We start from the raw sequence: 17,503 nt of genomic DNA on the forward strand, positions 1-17,503 counted from the left end.
TAAGATAGCCGATGTAATTAAGAGAAAAGAGAAGTATTTCCCACCCATAAGAACCTGAGGGCTGAGGAGAGAGCCCACGTTTGATAGTAACTTGCAGGAAGTTGCTGGGACCATTCTTATCTCCACTTTCTGATCACATACCTGATGTGGAAAGGCTCACCTGGACAATCCCAGTCAGAGTTCACCTGCCTGCTTTCTGTTCTCTTTCCTAAGGGCCCTCTGTCCAGCACTTCCTTCTTTCCTGCTGAATCCCAACCGATGTGACCTGTCACTGGCCCCCACCAGACCCCTGCTAGGCAAGAGAAGGCTTCAAGGTCAAATCCCATCAATACAGCTACAGAAAATATAACCCAAGTCACTATCTCATGGCTTAGGCCTGTATCAGGCGGTGGAGAATCTCCAGCTCCTGTGTTTCTATGTCATTTCCAAAAGATGGGTGTTGTCTCTGCAAGGTGAACATGGAGAAGGGTGACCAGGCATGCATCACACCACAACCGCGCACACCATACCACTCCCATCGCACATCAAACACACTCACCCAGGTACACACCTCACATACGCATCACACAATAAACAGCATCCACAACAAGAGTCCAGGGCCTGGGGTCACCCTCCTGGGATCTGAGCAGCCTACTCCACTAGTCCAGACCCTACACCCTCTACTTCAGGGTGTGGGTCATGGGCTTCTAGGGACTTTCAAGGACTTGTAACTAGACACTGTCTTGCAGGTGGGAAACAGTCCTTGAAATCACTCTTCTACAGTGCATCGTTCACACACGTGCTCACGCACGCGCGCACACATGCACGCATACGGGACAATCCAGGACGCCCCACGGTAGCCTCTGGGTCGCGCTGATTAATCACAAAGTCCCGCGCACCACGCTGCCCTGTAGCCAGCTGGGCCTGTCTGGGTGGAGAGAGGCGCGCACAGCGGGGTCACCTCGCCGCTGCGGCGGGGGAAGTCGCTGGGGGGGCGGGGACGCGCGCGCGTGGCGGGGCCCATGCGGGGTGGGGCCGCAGGGGCGCGGGCCCGCGAGGCCTTTAAGGGGGCGTAGGGACGGCCCCTGCCCGCGCCGGTCCCGCCCCCGGCCCGCCTCCGGCCGGGCCTCCTCCCGCCACTGCCGGGCCGCGGGAGGGACGCCCGGGGCGGTGCGCTGGGAGGAAGCCCGCCCGGCCGCGGCCCGGGAACTTCCCAGACGCGAGTCGGGCGCACCGGCCGCCGGGTCTGCTCCGCGTTCCCTTTTCCCAGGTGTGCGGGCTGGGGGCGCAATCCCTGGCCGTGGCCGCCGGGCGCCAGCCCGGCATTCCCTTCCTGCTCGCCCCGCCCGGCTTCGGGCCTCCGGGCTCCCCGCCTAGCCCGGCTCCGGCCCGCCGCGCCCCCTCCAGCCCCCGGCCGGCCGCCAGCGGATGTCCTGAGCTCGCCGCCCGCGGGCTCTGCGTCCCGGCCCGGGGGCTGCTCGGGGAAGTTGGGCGAGGCGGGCCGGGTATGCGCCATCACCATGGCCCGGCTGGGCTGGTGGCTCGGTGAGGTCCAGTGGTTCGTGTTGGTGTCGCTCTTCGTCGCGGCCCTGGTCACGGTGGGCCTGTACCTGACGCAGTGGGCGCTGGCCAGGGCGCGACCCCCGCCGCGGCGGCGGGCGGAGCCCGAAGCAGAGCAGCGCCCTGAGTCGGACGCGCTTCTTTCTTGGATCCTGACGCTGAACAGCTGGAGGAGCCAGTGGCAGACAGCCTGGGTGATCGCCCTGAACCAGGAGGCCAAAAAGAGAGGGGTGAGTGTCCAGGAGAGCCAGTTGGGGTCTGGGGACAGCGGTTGACTGGTGCAGGCGGCGGGGGGAGAGCCCTCCTTCCTGGAGGCGTTGCCACAGCCTCTGGCTGACCCTTAGTGAGCCTTCCCCACCCCCAGCCTGGCAGACCTCGGGGAAAGTTAGGAGAAGGGCCAGGAGAATCGAGGACCCTCGGTGGAGGGTCCATTAAATACCCCGAACCCCAGGAGTGCTGGGCCTGGGCTGTGCGGGGATAGAGGCTGCTGGAGGAATGCACCAGAGGGCCCGTCCCGTTCCAGCTGAACCTCCCTGTCTGGATTCCCTGGTGGATTCCAGCGTCCCATGGGACATGCACTGATCTTGCACCTGATAAACGAGTATCTGTGATCTAAATGTGCTTCCCTGTCTAATCGCACCGAACTCCACCTGGAATTTCTTTGTTTTTTAAAAGGCTTTCATTTCTGGGTATATGAAACTAGTGTCCAGTTTGGGCCAGGTGTTATACTGGGGCTTCAGGTACACACATCATCCAAGTCAGCACACGCCTAGGGCACAGGTGCCCTCACCATTTTACAGGTGTGGAAACTGAGGCCGGGAGAGGATCAGGTCATGCGCCCTGTGGTGGCACAGGCAGGACATGAACCTAGCTTATTCCGAGCTCAGGCTGTGGGCTTGCTACTTAACTGCCACCTCACACTCCTGTTGTTGTTTCTTTCTTGTTAATTATTTGGTGACTTATTTTACTCTTAAGACATCTTAGTTTGCTGACACTCTGGGGCATGGCGTCTGCTATTTGGAGGCCTTCCACAGCGGGCAAGGCCCCTGGGGTGGGGGAAGCACTTCTGGCAGACCTGGCTGCTTCTTGCCTTCAGGGGTGTGGGCCTGTGCTTGTGCAACCTCATCGTGCAGACAGTGGCCGCTGGCCTTGGAAAAAGGGAATGCTGGTTTCTGGACCCATCAACCTTCAAGATGCTCCACAACGACCCTGAGCCTGGTGTCTGTGTCATGCCTTGGCAAATGTGGCCATGGAATTACAAAGCAAAAAGGGTCAGAGTATAAATTAGCCTGAGCCCAACAACTCAAGAGACTTTGTTCTGAATGCTTGAATAACATAACCATACCTTTTGGATGATAAATAAAAGGTTTACAGGTCAGGTGACAGAGGTCTGTCTTGGTGACTAGAATTGGTGCCCCAGCTGTCCAGAACTGGACATCTACCTGCTTCAGCCCACGAGACCTGTGTCCTCACGCCTGGAAGTAAACATGGGTCACAGAACTTTGACTGACCTGGTCACAGGCCTGTTCTGGTGCTGAGTCCTCTTCAGGTTGGTGGCCCGGGCCTGTGCACACCATGTGTCTGTTCTCTGGAGCTCAGGGGTTGTTGGGTGAGTGATCTGTAGGATCCAGACCCTGGGACTCCTGGTGGAGTTTCAGGCCCAGAGCCAGTGGCCCTGCCTTCTGCAAGTTGGGGAAGTCTGCTTTATTCCCTGTCATTTCTTGATTGGCTTCCAGAAATAGGCTCCCTTAGGTGCAAAGCTTCCAGGTTGCCCTGTGCTATCGTGCCAACAGAGACAGGAGGAAGTTCCTGACTGGCCTTGGTCTTGGGTTGGTCAAACAAGTCTGAGACTCCCCAGGGAAAGATTTGAGGGGGTTGGATGAAAACCTTTCACCTGAATCACTGGAGTCTTCATGTGGGAGCTGGGGCGTTGTGTTCAGGGAGGAAGGAGGTGGGGCTGTTGGCATTTCTCTGTTCTCTCTGCTGTTGGCCACACACTGCAGCCTTACACACCAGCAATCAGGTACTTACTGGGTTTGAGCTCAAAGCAGCCCAGAGCCTCCTGTATCATTTTGCATGGACCAATCTGTAGTGTCACTGCCTGAGCCAGTGCCTGGGAGTGTTGCTTGATTTGAATTCAAATATAGGGTTTATAGGCAGATAGGATCCTAGCAACTGTCTCCCTGCCACTGATGTGCCACCCTCCCAATGTCCTGGGCCATCACTGTTGTGACAGTAATGACAGTGTGAGCGAGCAGGTGCTGGTGTCAGTGCTGGTGGGTGCCCTGACCCCAATGGCCGTGCCTGCAGGAGTTCCCTCCCCCACCTGGACTCCCACTAATCCCCGATTAGGGCTGGCACTCCCAGCCTGCTGGCCAGAGGGCCACAGCTTAGCTCCCCCTCCCAGACCTGCTATCACTCTATCCCAGCCAGGGGAGAGACCAACTCTTGGTCTGTCACTTGCAGGATGGGGAGATGCTGGTAATAACTTGGTGATATCCAGCGTGTTCCATGAACAGTAGAATTTTCTATCCAAGGACAACAGTAACCCTCCCATTCCAGGTTTCACCCAGCTTTGTATCTCAAGATGGAAAGGAACCAAGCTTTTCTGGTTGAGCCTCTTCCCCCTCTGGAATTTATGCCGACCTTGTTGGCTGGAGGGAGCCGCCGAGGGCCGCCTGGAGCCTGGGCTGGCCTCTCCACTGCATTCTCCACTGCAGTCATGTTCCCCCGTGGGAACCAAATTCAACTTGAGACCCTAATGTTTTCTTTGAATGAGGTCCAGTAAGAAGGGCTAAAGGGTATGGTTGTTTAATGTCTCATCCTGAAACATGGGGCAGTGTCTCCTGGGATCCAAGGGTTGAGCAATGGCTTGTGGAGTCTGCTTTGCGCTCTTATGACCAGTGGCCAAAGTAGGGCAGGTTCCCTGTATCAGAGGGGACCCTGGATTTTGACCCTTATTCCAGAAGTAGTTGTCATTATATTTGGTAGAGAGTTGGACACACAGGAGAGGAAACGACCCCTGGTTTGCCAGCTCGTCATTGCTGTGTGTGGACACAGGAGAATCACCCAGAGAACTTAGAAATACCTGCTATCCCCACTCAGCTCACACTCTTAGGGCAGGAGTGTGGGAAGTACAGTGTATTTTTCACAAGATCCTCAAGGGGCTTCCTATGGGCTGAGATTCATCAGTAGAAGCTGCTGTATACATACCTGTCCCTAAGCCGGACATCAGTCTGTCCCCCTTCACCCTCCAGGTGGTGGTTGCAATGTTGCTTCTCCTGTCTCTCCGTCTAGCATAGCAAAACAACGCTCCCTGACCTGAGCACACTTCTTCAGGAAGAACCCATCTCAGAGGCAGCACTGTCACCGCTCAGGACGCCCAGGACTGAGGACTAGTATTGTATCATCCAAAGGCAACCCTGCAGGTTTCCCCTGGTGCTCACCTGCCTCAACACACTTACAGATGATTCATGATAATAAGCAGTTACAACAGTGCACTCCATGCCCGGCCCCCGTGAACCTGGCATCGCTGTGTCCAGCCTCCTTGGCTCTGGAAGACAGCCTGCTTGGCACAGGTGGCCCCATGGTGTCTGCTAGAGCTTCCTCCTGTAGGTGGATGCTCCTGGGTCCATGTGTCAGTGGCAGCACAGTCCCAGAGCAAGAGTCGTGTTCTATTGCTGGTGCCATGGGCCTGCCTAGTTGTACTGCCTGTCCTTAACTGGCAGTGCCCTGTATCAGGACAGTCCCTGAAGCTCGTAGTTTCTTTAGTCCTTCAGCCCAGGATTTCTTCAGAGAAATGCTCTAAATGAAGACGTACAAGAAGATGGGTGGTTTGCGGTCTCTGTGAGAAACAGATGCTGTGTGAACTCAGAACATGCTATGAATAGTGCTCATGTCTATGTGAGCTTCTGAAGCTTAGTAAACAAAGTGGCCACAGCCTGCAGAGCCTTCCCATCACACAATGACCTTCCAGTTGTGCTTACAAAAACCCAAACTCCTTGACCAACAATGGCGGCCACAGTGCGGAAGTCCTTTGGGAAGAGGGTGCTGGCCACTCAGGGTGAGGGCCCTGGGCCTGCCCTTCCCTCAGCCAATAGCCGACTGTGCCCTCCCCAGGGACTCCTGCCATGCCCTCCTCTCTGTGGCTCAGATGTCCAGGGTTCTTCCCTGTGCAGACCTTCCAGCAGGCATTCCGTAATTCCTCGGAAGGCTCATCTCCTTTTCCTCACTTGCCTTTTCTCAATCTTTCAGATCTCAGCTCAGAGGTGCTGGAATCTGATTCTGCAAAGATGCCATCCCGTCCCCATCTGGGCAACCTGTGACTGCCCCCGGGTTGTACCTCTTCAGCTCCCTGCATGGTGAGCTGGGGTAGAGACGGGTCTGTCCTGGCAGAGCTGGGCCTGGTGCCTTGCTCAACTCTGGCTCTGAGCAGACCCTCGTCAGCAGTGGGCTGAACGGCAAGCGTGGCGGAGGGGAGACACAGTGGCCATGCACACCATGCATGTCTGGACCTGGGCCTCTGGCTTGGGAGCTGGCCAGACCCGTCAGAATATGCTGTTTAATGGACTTTGTTTTCCACTCCTGAAGAATCAACATTAAAGGAAGCTGCGGTGACTTTGCAGATCATGGGGGCCAGGAACAGGCTCCAGTTCTGTGGCTCTATATGTCCTCACCCATTTTCTCAACAAGGCAGGAGGCCAGGAGAGCAGGCGTAGTGCCAGCGCCAACCCAGTCCAGCCAAAGCTGACTTGCACTGCCATGGGCAGAGCCCACCACTGGCTACCTGGAGGACCTGTGTGGCAGTGCTGGGGTGGGCCACCAGGCTCTGAGCTGCAGCTCTGCATGCAGCAGCTGATTGATCCTGGGCAAGCCCTGACCTCTGTGCATCATCCTTACAAGGGAATGATTTATTCAGAAGACAGTCCACTCTGTAGAGATGAGGTGGGCTCTGGGAGGCACTTAGAAAAAATGCCTGGTATGTAATGAGCTGATGAAGGTGGACTGCTGCTTTGTAAAGTCTCCCTTTTTTAGTCTTTATTTTGAAATGCTTTTAGATTTGCAGAAAAGTTGAAAAAAAATTATTCAGAGGGAGTCCATCTATTCCTTCCCCAGCCTTCCATAATAGCAACACAATGTTCCCAGCCAAGAATTAACTTTGGTACAAAGTTGCCGTAGTTTGTAACAGAGAAGTTTTAACATTGTAGTAGTACCACAGTTAGCCTCCCTCAATGAACTTACCTAACAGCACCCAAGTCAACATCCCCAGCATGTCTAATAACTGGAACTGAAAACTGTATTTGAATTTCACAGATTTCCTTTCCTCTTACTGTTCCAAGGTCCCTCAGGCCCAAGTGACATTCAGTTGCTGCTCCTGGATCTCCTGCAGTCTGTAAGGGTGCTTCCGTCTTTCCTTGTTTTTTCTCGACCTTGGTGACACTGAAGGACATGGATCATTACTTTGCTGAACGTGCCTGCGTTTGTCTGGTGTTTTCCCATGTGCACCATGGTTACCCAGACTCAGAACAGTGTCCCCCGTTAGTCACTGTATCAGGGGGCCCTGATGCTGGTGTGACCTGTCACTGGGAATATCAGACTTGGTCTCTCTGGTTAGGTGGCTTCTGGCAGGGTTCTCCTCCAGCAGCTGATGACGCCTCTGTCTCCCTGTGTTGACACACTCCTTGGGGAGATACTTTGAGACTATACGAATCCCACTGCTCCTCCCACGTCTCCCCTCTGGGTTCAGCCTCGCTCCGTGCACCTTCTCTGCCACAGATGCTTAGCTGGAGTTCACTTAGCGGAGATTTTCTGTTTCCCTTTTTCCTGCTGCCCTTGCGACTGGCCCAGTACCACAGGGGAGCCCTGCCTTTCCCTCTGTTCTGAGCTGGCTCTGCACATCACTTGTGGTGTTTATCAGTTCTGCAGGTTGTGACCCAATACTGTGCTATGGACGGTGCCACTGAGATGGCTCTCGTCTGGGCTGTCGGGAGTTTCTCGAGCCACTGTGTTCTTCCGTTAAGCTCACTTTCTTTCTCCTTCCCCATTTCCTTGCTTTGTGGTTCCACAGGGTTTTTTCCTTTTCTGAAGGCTCCCCTTGTGTGGTCCTCTCCTCGGGTCCTGGACCCACGCACTTCTTCAGCGCCTCAAGGTCCCATTTGTTGGATAGTGTTTAGAATCTAAGTTCTGGCGCTGGGTGTGCTGGCCACTGTGTGGCTCCCACTGCTTCCAGACCCTTCCAGTGGGCAGAGCAGGGCACAGCACGGGTGTGCCACACACATGCGCATACATCACATTCTTGTGTCTTTCTACCTGTATTTCTTCCAAGCCTGAATGTATACTGATCCATTGACCTCAGTTCCTCTTTCCTTCTCCTTTTCTCATCTTTAATTCCTTCCCCAGGAATAACGCACCTGTGCTTACAGCCTCTGACGTGTTTTCCTTCTTATCCCGGTGCACACATGAGGCAGTCTCTGAATTGCTACCCCTCATCCAGATTTTTTAAAAATCCACCTTTACCCCATGGTGTGGGATGCCACTTTTTCCATTTACAGGTAAATATGCCTTATTTGACATGCTTGGTACCAGAAGTATTTTGGATTTTGGATATTTTCAGATTTTGAAATATTTGCATAAACATGCGGTATCTTGGGGATGGGACCTGAGTCTTCAAAGTTCATTTGTTTCATGTACACCTTATATACATAGAGGACTAAAGGTAACTTATACAGCATTTTGAATAATTTCTTGCAACAAAGTTTCATGGAATGGAATTTTATACCTGTGGTGTCCTGTCAGCATTAAATGTTTCAAATTTTGGAGGGTTTCAGATTTGGGGACTTTAGCATGAGGAAGGCTGTGCCTGTACTAAGTTTCCACATGCGCTTGGCCTACGCTGGGGTTCTCTTCCAGTCTCCTGGTCCATCTGTTTGCTCTCTGTCCCAGAAGTGCGGTTTTAATTCAGGGTTTCTGCGGTGTGTTTTAACATCTGTGGGGTGAGGGGAGTGCCCTGCTCATCTCCCTCAGTGTTTTCCTGGCCGCTCTTGGGTGCATCTTTTCCCATGGGGATGTGAAGCCCTCCTTCAGTGCAGGCAGAGTGGAGGAGTGTGCAGAGGAAGCATCTCCACCTGGGCGGAACAGCAGAGGGGTGCAGGCTGGCTCTGCTCCTGCCCTGCCGTGGGTAGGCCGACTAGAAAAGAAAAGGCAAAGGCAATCTCCCTGTCCTGAGTGTAGGTTAATAATTTATTTCCTTTGTGAGAATGTCACTTGATATCAAGTTTCCCAGAAAAATCTTCTCAAGGTTTTAACCCCTGAAGGTACCACAGGTAGGAAGGGCACTACCTGCCCTGTGTGCCGGATCCTGAGTCCGCACTGGGCAGTGGGTGGGGCTGTGTCTTTATGCTGCAGAAGGTGCACTGTATTGCTTGCTGAGTCCAGCAGCTGGATGTCTCCTGCTAACTGCCCTGGCCGGCATGGGCCTCTGTGCCAGGTGCTGCTCACTCAGCCGGGCAGGGAGCTCACAGAGCAGTGTCACGATCAAGTTCATGGTGCCCCTGGCCAGCAGCTGCCACCCAAACAAGCCCCAGCCAGCAGAGCAGCCTAAAAGCATGATTTCATCCCTCTTGAGAAGTAGATTTAATTATCCCCTGGCGATTTTGGGGGGTGAGGTAGATGTGGAACAGGGTGAGGTTAGAAATTAAATTGAATGTAAATTGGAATGATCTGTGCCTGTAGGTTTGTTCTTGATCACTGGGAATTCTTAAGAAATAACAACAGGCTCACTTCATTGCTGGCTTATCTGCACTGCACTTGCCAGGGTGGCTTGGACTCGCCCTTGGCTGAGCCTCGCAGCTGGAGCTGATTCAGCATGATGGAGTCTCTGAAGTGGATGCAGGAGGAAGCTGTGGACTGGGCTCTTTAACCTCCCAGTCTGGACTTAGTTAAGTGCGACGTGCTTTCTGCAGCATGTCAGAAAGAGTTAAAGAAGACTCGGTCCCTGTCCTACTGCTGGCATGCATGGCCTCTCAAGAGCCCGTTTTTAAAGGGACAAGACTTGGTTGGCTATCCGAGTTGTGAACTACTCGTAGGTAAAGCATCAATCTTGTTGCTTTGTGATCATATTAATTTAATCGTACATCTCTCATTTGGGGCATTTTGTATTGCAAAAACCAAAGTGGACGCGAGCTCACTGAAGTAAGCTCTGGACGAGTTTACTGCGAGGATACGGGAAAACGCATGGAGCCAAAGGCAGAGTGGAATTGTGAGGCCAGAGGGGCAGAAGCCTGGCAGCTCTGGAGGGCTGTGAAGCAGGGACTGAGGACAGCCACTGGGCTGGCTCCTTCTAGTGCAGGGGTCTTGTGTGCCCTCCCTGATTCCACAGGGAGGCTGGCCCTGGGATGCCTCCCACCCGGATGCCCAGCAGTGGGAAAGGAGCGTGGGGTGGCACCTGTGCAGTGGGACCCGTGGCTCCCTCAGCCTGTGGCCGGGCCAGCGGCCTGTCAGGCCTGTGAGGCGCTCAAGGAGCCCTGTGGGGCCTGTGGTCCTTCCCTTACACCGCGAGCCTTCGCATCCACAGACCTGTGCTGTCTCCACTGCACCAGCCTCTGGTGTGTTCCGTGTGTTCTGTGCCGTCCTTCCCTCCCCAGGATCCTGCCTGCAGAGGGCTGAGTGCTGCGCCGCGGCAGACCCGTGCGTGGGGTATGAGCCACTGAACCATTGCTGTTATGTCTGGGTGTATTTCCCTAAATTTGTAGAACTTCACAGCAAACGTGATTTCTAAGAGGCCAGGCCCTCCTGCACGTGCTCCTCCTCACGCTGCTTCTGTCTTGCAGGGCCCTCTGCAGCTCTCCTTCCAGCAGGACGCGCGACCACAGCTCCAGGAGCTGGCCGTCGGAGAAGTCTCCAGCATGGTCCAGTCGGCCCAGGAGAAGGTGAGCTGGGTGCAGCCACTGCCGGCCTTTCCCTACAGGAGGAGGGAAAGTGAAAGTGGGGGCCGGGAGGGTGCACATTTTGTTTGAGAATCATTGAAAATGCAGAACTCCTGGGCTGGGCGGAGGCTGGGCGGAGGCTGCGGTCTGGGCCATCCGTGAATGAACGGATAAGCACATGTGGTCTGTCTGTTTAAGGGAATATGTGTTAGCCTTAAAAGGGAAGGACTTACTGACAGGCTGTGGATGAACCTTGGAAATAGGAGTACAGGAAGCCACACGATATGTGGCAGTGAATCCCACCATTAAGTGTGATCATAAACACCAATAAAAAGCAAACAACAAAATGTATTTATTGGAAAAAATTAGCCAAACATGAAAGGCCACACGTTGTGTGATTCTGTTTGTGCGAAATGTCCAGAATAGATAAATCCACTGAGACAGAAAGGGAGTTGCTGGGGGCTGGGTGGGTCCTCCAGTGGGGAGTGACCACCGGAAGGTGCAGGCTTCTTGTTGGGGTGATGATGCCCTCGGAGTGGTGGCAGTGGTAGCTGCTCCGCTGCGGGCACATGGGAAGCCATGCACCCTGCGGCTTAGACAGGTAGGTTGTGTTTTATCTCAATAAAGCCAATATACAATCTTAATATAGTGATTAGACTGATCAGATAACACAGATTCTAAGAATGCCTCTGGAACAAGTCCTAGAAACTTTCTCTTCACTATAGGACATAGCCTGTGTCTGTTCTATCATCACTACGATTATTAATTATATCATTATATATATATTTCTTACCCCTGGGCTCAGAATTATTCCCCCCAGAGGGAGAAAGGTGGTGTCCCCATTGCTACTATAGCAGATTCTGGTGTCACTGCACCTAGACAGGAGGGTCTGGTCTCACTCTGGGAGGGCAGGGAATCGCTCTGTGCTTCTCACCGTGACCCTCACCTGCATTTCTCGTCTGTGTGCACAGAGAATGTGGCTTATTCTTCCTCTTATTATTATTAGTTAACATGACAGTAGAGTGTATTTTGGCAGAATATACATACATAAAGTGTGACTTATTAGATTCCTATCTTGCTGTGCGTGATGTGGAGCTACCCTGGTGGGTATACAGTCCGGGGAGGGGAGAATAGAAACAGGTGGACTAGACAAAGGGAAACAGAGGGAAGGGAGGGGGGCGAATAGCAATGACAGTAGAATCAATTGGTCATAACTTTCCTAGCTTCGTATTTGTATATGAGCGAGTTGTGTTTTTAAGTGATTAACTAGCGCACAGTCCCCCCTCTGTCCCTGGCCTTGCTGCCCAGCCATGCCTGTTCCTCTGAAGCCGGCTGCTCTTCTCCTCGGCCTTGGTCTGTGCCTTGCCTCTGTGTGCTCTCCAGAGGCTGAGGAATGTCTTTGGATGTGTCTGCATTTTGCTGTCCTGTTACACACACATGAGCCACTTAGCAGGTAGGAAAGAAGGGACCCCTGGGTAACCCCAGGTGGAGGAGAGCATTGCTGGCCTCGAACCCCACCTGCCGTGTCCCCATCACAGTGGAGGATTGTTCGCTTCATGTCTAACACTTTCTATGCCCCAAGCTTGTTCTTTAGGTAACTCGGTAGTTCTGCGGCTCATCCAGCTGATTTATGTAGCTCTGGTTTGGCTTCGACTACAGCTTAGGGTTCTGGTGACTTCAGCTTGCTTACCCACGGTAGGCTGTCTTCCCTGCCATGCGCACAAGTAAGGGATGCTATAGTGAGTGCTCCTGTTTACTCCCCGACTCAAGGGGCCCCAGGACTGTGCGTGGCCCTGCTGGGCCAGGGTGAGTGTGCTGAAGCTTGACCAAACACTCCTGAATCGATGGCAAGGTGCTGTCCCAGCTCCCTCCACTCCAACCATGTAGAGAGTTCTCTTTCCTGCAGACCTTGCCAATACTGGAGTCATGCAGCTATGAATCCTCTCAATGAGTGTTGGAAATTTCTGGAAGATGGAGGAGAAAGCCCATGGCAGTAATGCAGGATGCCTAGGCTGGCATAGCCCACAGGGCTAGCAGGGACCTGGCAGCAGATGGCCCCGGGTCCATTTTATAGCGGGGGAAGCTGAGATCAAGGAGCCGAGGGCCTCACCCTGCTGGGGCCCTGCCCGAGAAGCATCCTCTCTGCTGTGGCAGATGCCCACTGAATAGCTGTAGCGAGGCGGTTTCTATTTTGTAAGAGAGGAACAGCATGCAGGGCTGGCCTGGGGGATGGAGGAGGGCAGAGGTGTGAATGTCTCCATACACTGGTTTTAAAGGTCTTCATATTGCCAGAAAAACAGCCTTAGAGAGTGATACATGTGTTCCTTTTAATACGGCCGCAGACATGTACATGCAAATTTAAAGCTAAACACATGCAGTATTGGTACACCTGTGTACAGAAGAGCGTTATTCACAATAGCTAAAAGCAGAGGCAGCCCAAGTTGGATGAATGTGGATAAAATGTCATGCGTGTGGACAAAGAAATGTTCAACCTTGGAAAGGAAGGGCCTTCTGGCACATGCCACAGCACGGATATGCTTCTAAGACATCACGCTGGCGAAGCCCACCAGACCTCCAGGGACCAATGCCGTGGTTCAGCTCAGAGTCCCAAGGTCAAGGGTGTAGAGACAGAGAAGGGAGGGCCCTGTGCAGGCTGGGCAGGGCCAGCAGGTTCCTGTCTGATAATGGGGACAGTTTCGGTTGGGGAAGATGGAAAGTTCTGGGGGTGGATGGTGAGGATGGTTGGGCAACCAGGTGACTGTATTTAACACTGTTGAACTGGGTACTTCGAAAAAGAGGGCACATTTTTGTTATATGTCATTTACCGCATTAAAAAAAATCTAACATAGAAGTGCATACACTTTTTTTTTCAAGGTTTAACGCTTTCATATGAGCTTTTTCGAAAGTTGTTGACCTTTCCTTAACTGAGCTGTGGTTTACGGAGCCTGTCCAGTGTCCTCCACTCCATGGTGGAGGTGGCCAGGCTTCCACAGGCATGGACAGGCATGCGTAGGGTGCAGGTGCCCGTGGCATGTGTTGGTGTACATTTCTCATCTTTTTGTTTTATATTTATTCATTTTTCCTACAATTTGCTGCATTTGTTCTGTTTTCCCGTGTTTTAAAGTTCTTCCCAGTCTTCTTAGCGAAGGCAGGTACATGCTCCTCCAACCCGTCCTGTTAAGCAGGGGCTATGCTGTAAGGGGTGGGAGCAGGGCCCCGAGGACCTGGTCTGGTGCTGAGCTGTGTTCTCCTGCTGTCCTCTCCACAGCCCCCGTCTATAGACAGCCTTCCCATAGACGTGGGGAAGAAGGGAATTAATCCGAATCGAGCACTTGGAACAGTGCGGAGCGTGGGAGTGCTCGGCCAACCCCGGTGTCTTCACCTACCCGCAGGATGTTACTCATGTGTTCGTTTCCTCCCCATTCCTAGAAGCACCTGGGGAACACTGTAAGCATTTTTCAGGGTCTTGATACCTTGCCAGGATTGCTGCCTTAGAGAGTGGATGGTTGAACTGTGTTTTACTATAATTAAGGAAATCGCACATGCTCACGGGAAGGTCAAAAGCAGCATCAAAGCGTGGGGACTCGGGCTCTCCCGCCCCTCCCCTGTGCTTGCTCACCCTCGTTCTGCCCCCACCCAGAACATGGCACTGTCCACAGGGTTCCTGGAAGCCCATCACCTGCCAGAGACACATGGAAAAGGCACATCCGTGAAAAATGGAAACATTATTTTAAAACAATTTTCTCCAAAGTTCTTGACTTAAGTTTTCTCAGCCAAATGAGGAAATGACCCTTGTTTGTCTCTTCATGGCTGTGGCCAGGCGGCCCTCCAAGGTGCAGTGGCCAGCCAGCCAGCTCGCCGACCCTCCCGTCCCCTGCCCACATTGGGTGTGGGAGGGGCCAGTCAGCTGGCCTCAGAGCCCCACAGAAAGGCCCGGCAGCCTGCAGCCTGCGTTCACCTGCCAGTGGCCTATGGATCTGCCCGGCTCCTGGGAGGATGGGTTGGAAGCAGGATCCCTTTGGGGGCTTCGGTTCCTCCAGGGATCTTCTCCCTTCCTGGACAAGCTAGCCAAACATGATACTCCCATTTTTGGAAATTGAACAGCTTAGGACTTCTCTTGCAATGTGACCCAGGTGGGCATGACTCAGGAAGATGGTAAGATGCTGAGCCCTCTTTCTGATATTGTTTCGAGACTGGTGGTCTAGCAGGCGAGCCTGCGGTGGGCAGCAGGGGGGGTCCTGCCGTTGTAGCATCTGAACTGCACCCGTGGGCTCCAAGTTTACATCGCAGCAATGTCATCATGTCACACGTTTCCCCTGCCGTGCATGATTCTTGAGAAGGAAAACAGTGTTCAGAACTCAAGGACCACAAACAGAAGGTCTGAAAGAGCACAGACTTCATTCCAAGGGCACTTGTTACCCCTGCCCTCTCCTCTGCCTCCCACCATAGCCAGAGTTGCCTCTCACCCAGCCTTAGTGGAGCACTGGGGCTAGCATTGATCCAGGAGTCTGTGATGATATCTTTGATTGGTTGGATAAGAATGAGGACTGGCCGCCTGAGCTGCTGGTCCAGTGTGGCCCGGGCCTGACTGTGACTCTCAGAAGTTCCTACTGGCCTCAGAGACCAGGCCTGGCCCTGGACAGAATTCTCCTGAAGTCCCCGAAGACCACACTGTGTCAGAGTAATCCCCTTTGCAGATATCTGGCTCATCCCCACAGAGTTGGGTCTGCCCACCGTGGAGCAGGCCAGGCCTTCCCAGAGGACCAGTCACGAGGCACAGTTCAGCCCTGCCTCACCTGTACTTTTGACATCAAATGTGATTTTTTTTTTTTTTTTTCTCACACCAACCGATTCTCCAAACCTCTAGCACCACCTGGAAGTCCTGCAATGACGTGTATCCTGACTCACAGGTGGTAGGCTCAGGCCCTGGTCTCAAGTTCTGGGTGGCCAGCTGTACTTCTGACTGACCCACAGCAAACCTGGGGTTTCTACAGCCGCTCCTCAGCTTGCCACCTTGTTACAATGGCCCAGAACTCACAGCTCGCTTTCTGCTGTCAGCTATGCTAAGTGCAGCAGAGGAGCATCCTGTCCCCTGGCTCCCTCCAGCACCTCCATGTTCACACCGCACTGTTAGATCATTTAGGTGACTTTACAGAGGCTTCGTAGCACTGGCATGATCAATTATGGTCACTTGGCCATCAACCTAAATCTCCAGCCCTCTCCCCTCCAGGATGTGGGGACCAGGCCTTTTCTCTCTGTTGACCAGTTCTCACCCTGAAGAGGCCCAGGGGTCTCAGCTACCACTTGCTCATTAGCATACAATAGACACTCTTATTACTCCTGAGATTCAAAAGGCTTCAAGCACTTTAGGAGTTCTGTGCCAGGGCCCAGGGACAAAGATCAAACCCTGTTTCACTGCAGCAGGTCCTACAAGGTTGTGGCGCCTTGCTCACAGGATGAGGCCTGTCCTCCTGTGTGCAGGCATGAGCCAAGATAGGCCGCAGGAGGCCTGCTAGCAGGAGACCTTCCTGGGTAGCCCGCAGGAGGCCTGCTAGCAGGAGACCTTCCTGGTGGGGCAAGTCCACCATGGGCAGGCTCTGTGCTTCTTCCCAGGATGCTCGCCTCTCGCTGCCGCTGCCTGTCTTAACACTTGCTGAGTGCATTTCTCCCAGATTTTAATTACACTCTTGCTCAAGAAGAAGTTCCTCCCTACAGTCTCTTTCCTCACATCCTGGGAAAGACCTGCTCTAGAATGTTCCACCCAGAAGATGGAAGCCTTCATTTCCTTATCTCTAATGGCCTAGATCCACCTCTTCCTCCGCAGGGTGTGCCTCAGCCCTTGCCATGTGGGTTCGAAGCTTCCTGCTGGGTTCTGTGAGGAAGCCCACTGTGACGGGGACAGGGAACATGGCCCGGGGGGGTGGGGGGGAGGTTGTGGTGGTGTGGCTGCTCACCACAGTCACTCTTCCTTAGAAGCACGGCGAGGGTGTCGGAATGCCCTGTGTTTGGGAAACTTGCCAGTGCAAGTCGGGGTTGTGCCGTGACCCTCTCAGGAGGTGGCAGGTGCTGTTGTCTTTTTCCGTGAGAAGCTTTAATTGTCTCTGTTTTGGTGCCGTTTCTAAGTAAACAGAGGCTCCTAAGGGCACAAGGGTCAATTTAGGTTCAAGTTCTAAGCCAAAGTTATAACCCATCCAGCCTGCAGAAAGGGCCAGGTGGAAATCCAGGGGACACTGACGAATCTGGCTTGAGGGGGTGCCCACTTCTGGCTCTGGGCCGCAGGGTCTGTGTCCACCTGTGTGAATCCTCGTGGCAGGACTGTGCAGCTCGGAAGCCCGTGTGATGCAGTGCCCCACCATCCTGCCGCCATCTCTCCTTGTGCTGGCTTTGGGGTGAGTGGAGCCTGGGCAAGGCCTGGGAGCATTCTACTCCAGGCTCACGGTGCTCCTTTACCAGAAGAGGAAACCTGCCCTCACACACGGGGGAAGCCCAGGTACGAGCTGCCGAGTAGCAGAGGGGGGAGTTGGGCCTCCGGTGGCCTCCCTGAGCTGCAGGCAGCATTCCCACTACTGTGGGTTCCCTTGCGCTGACTCCCACACCTCGTCCACCATGACAGAAAGGACCTCGCCAGCTTTGCTTATGTGAAACCCCAGCAATGAACAGACGGGTTCAAGTGCACGGAATTTCCCCAGAATCCTGCCCGCCTTGTAGGCTGGGGAAACTCAGGCGGTGCTGGGTGAGTGTGGCGTATTGTGTGGGCCCTGTGCTCCTGAGCACCGTGTGTGAACCCGCCCGGTCTCCTGCTCGTCCATCTCTTGTGGAATTGCTCCTGCTTGTCTCCCTGTGTGCAGACAGGAAGCTCAGTCGGCCCTGTCTCTGTTTTGCTTTGTGTGACGTGGAAAGTCCAGGTGCTCCAGTAACCTGGCACTCAGGCCCAGATGCCAAGAGGTAGTGGAATTATTTTGAACTTGGGTCTTTCTAAAGGCAGGTGACTAGGTTCCTCTTGGGAAGCCTGCCCTGGAGCTGCAGCATAGATGCCACCC

General features: G+C 53.8%; 1 protein-coding gene across 1 annotated transcript in view; it reads left to right on the forward strand.

The window, feature by feature from the left end:
• The first annotated feature begins 1,417 nt into the window (after positions 1 to 1,417).
• C2cd2 (C2 calcium dependent domain containing 2) overlaps positions 1,418 to 17,503 on the forward strand; it is a 51,389-nt gene continuing 35,303 nt past the window's right edge. Inside the window, exons 1-2 of the mRNA XM_027929304.3 lie at positions 1,418 to 1,769; positions 10,368 to 10,466. Of these exons, the coding sequence (XP_027785105.2) occupies positions 1,500 to 1,769; positions 10,368 to 10,466 (369 nt within the window). The 5' untranslated portion in view covers positions 1,418 to 1,499. The remainder of the gene's footprint in view (positions 1,770 to 10,367; positions 10,467 to 17,503) is intronic.

The sequence above is a fragment of the Marmota flaviventris genome, chromosome 8, assembly GCF_047511675.1.
Source record: "Marmota flaviventris isolate mMarFla1 chromosome 8, mMarFla1.hap1, whole genome shotgun sequence".
NCBI classification, from domain to species: Eukaryota; Metazoa; Chordata; class Mammalia; order Rodentia; family Sciuridae; genus Marmota; species Marmota flaviventris.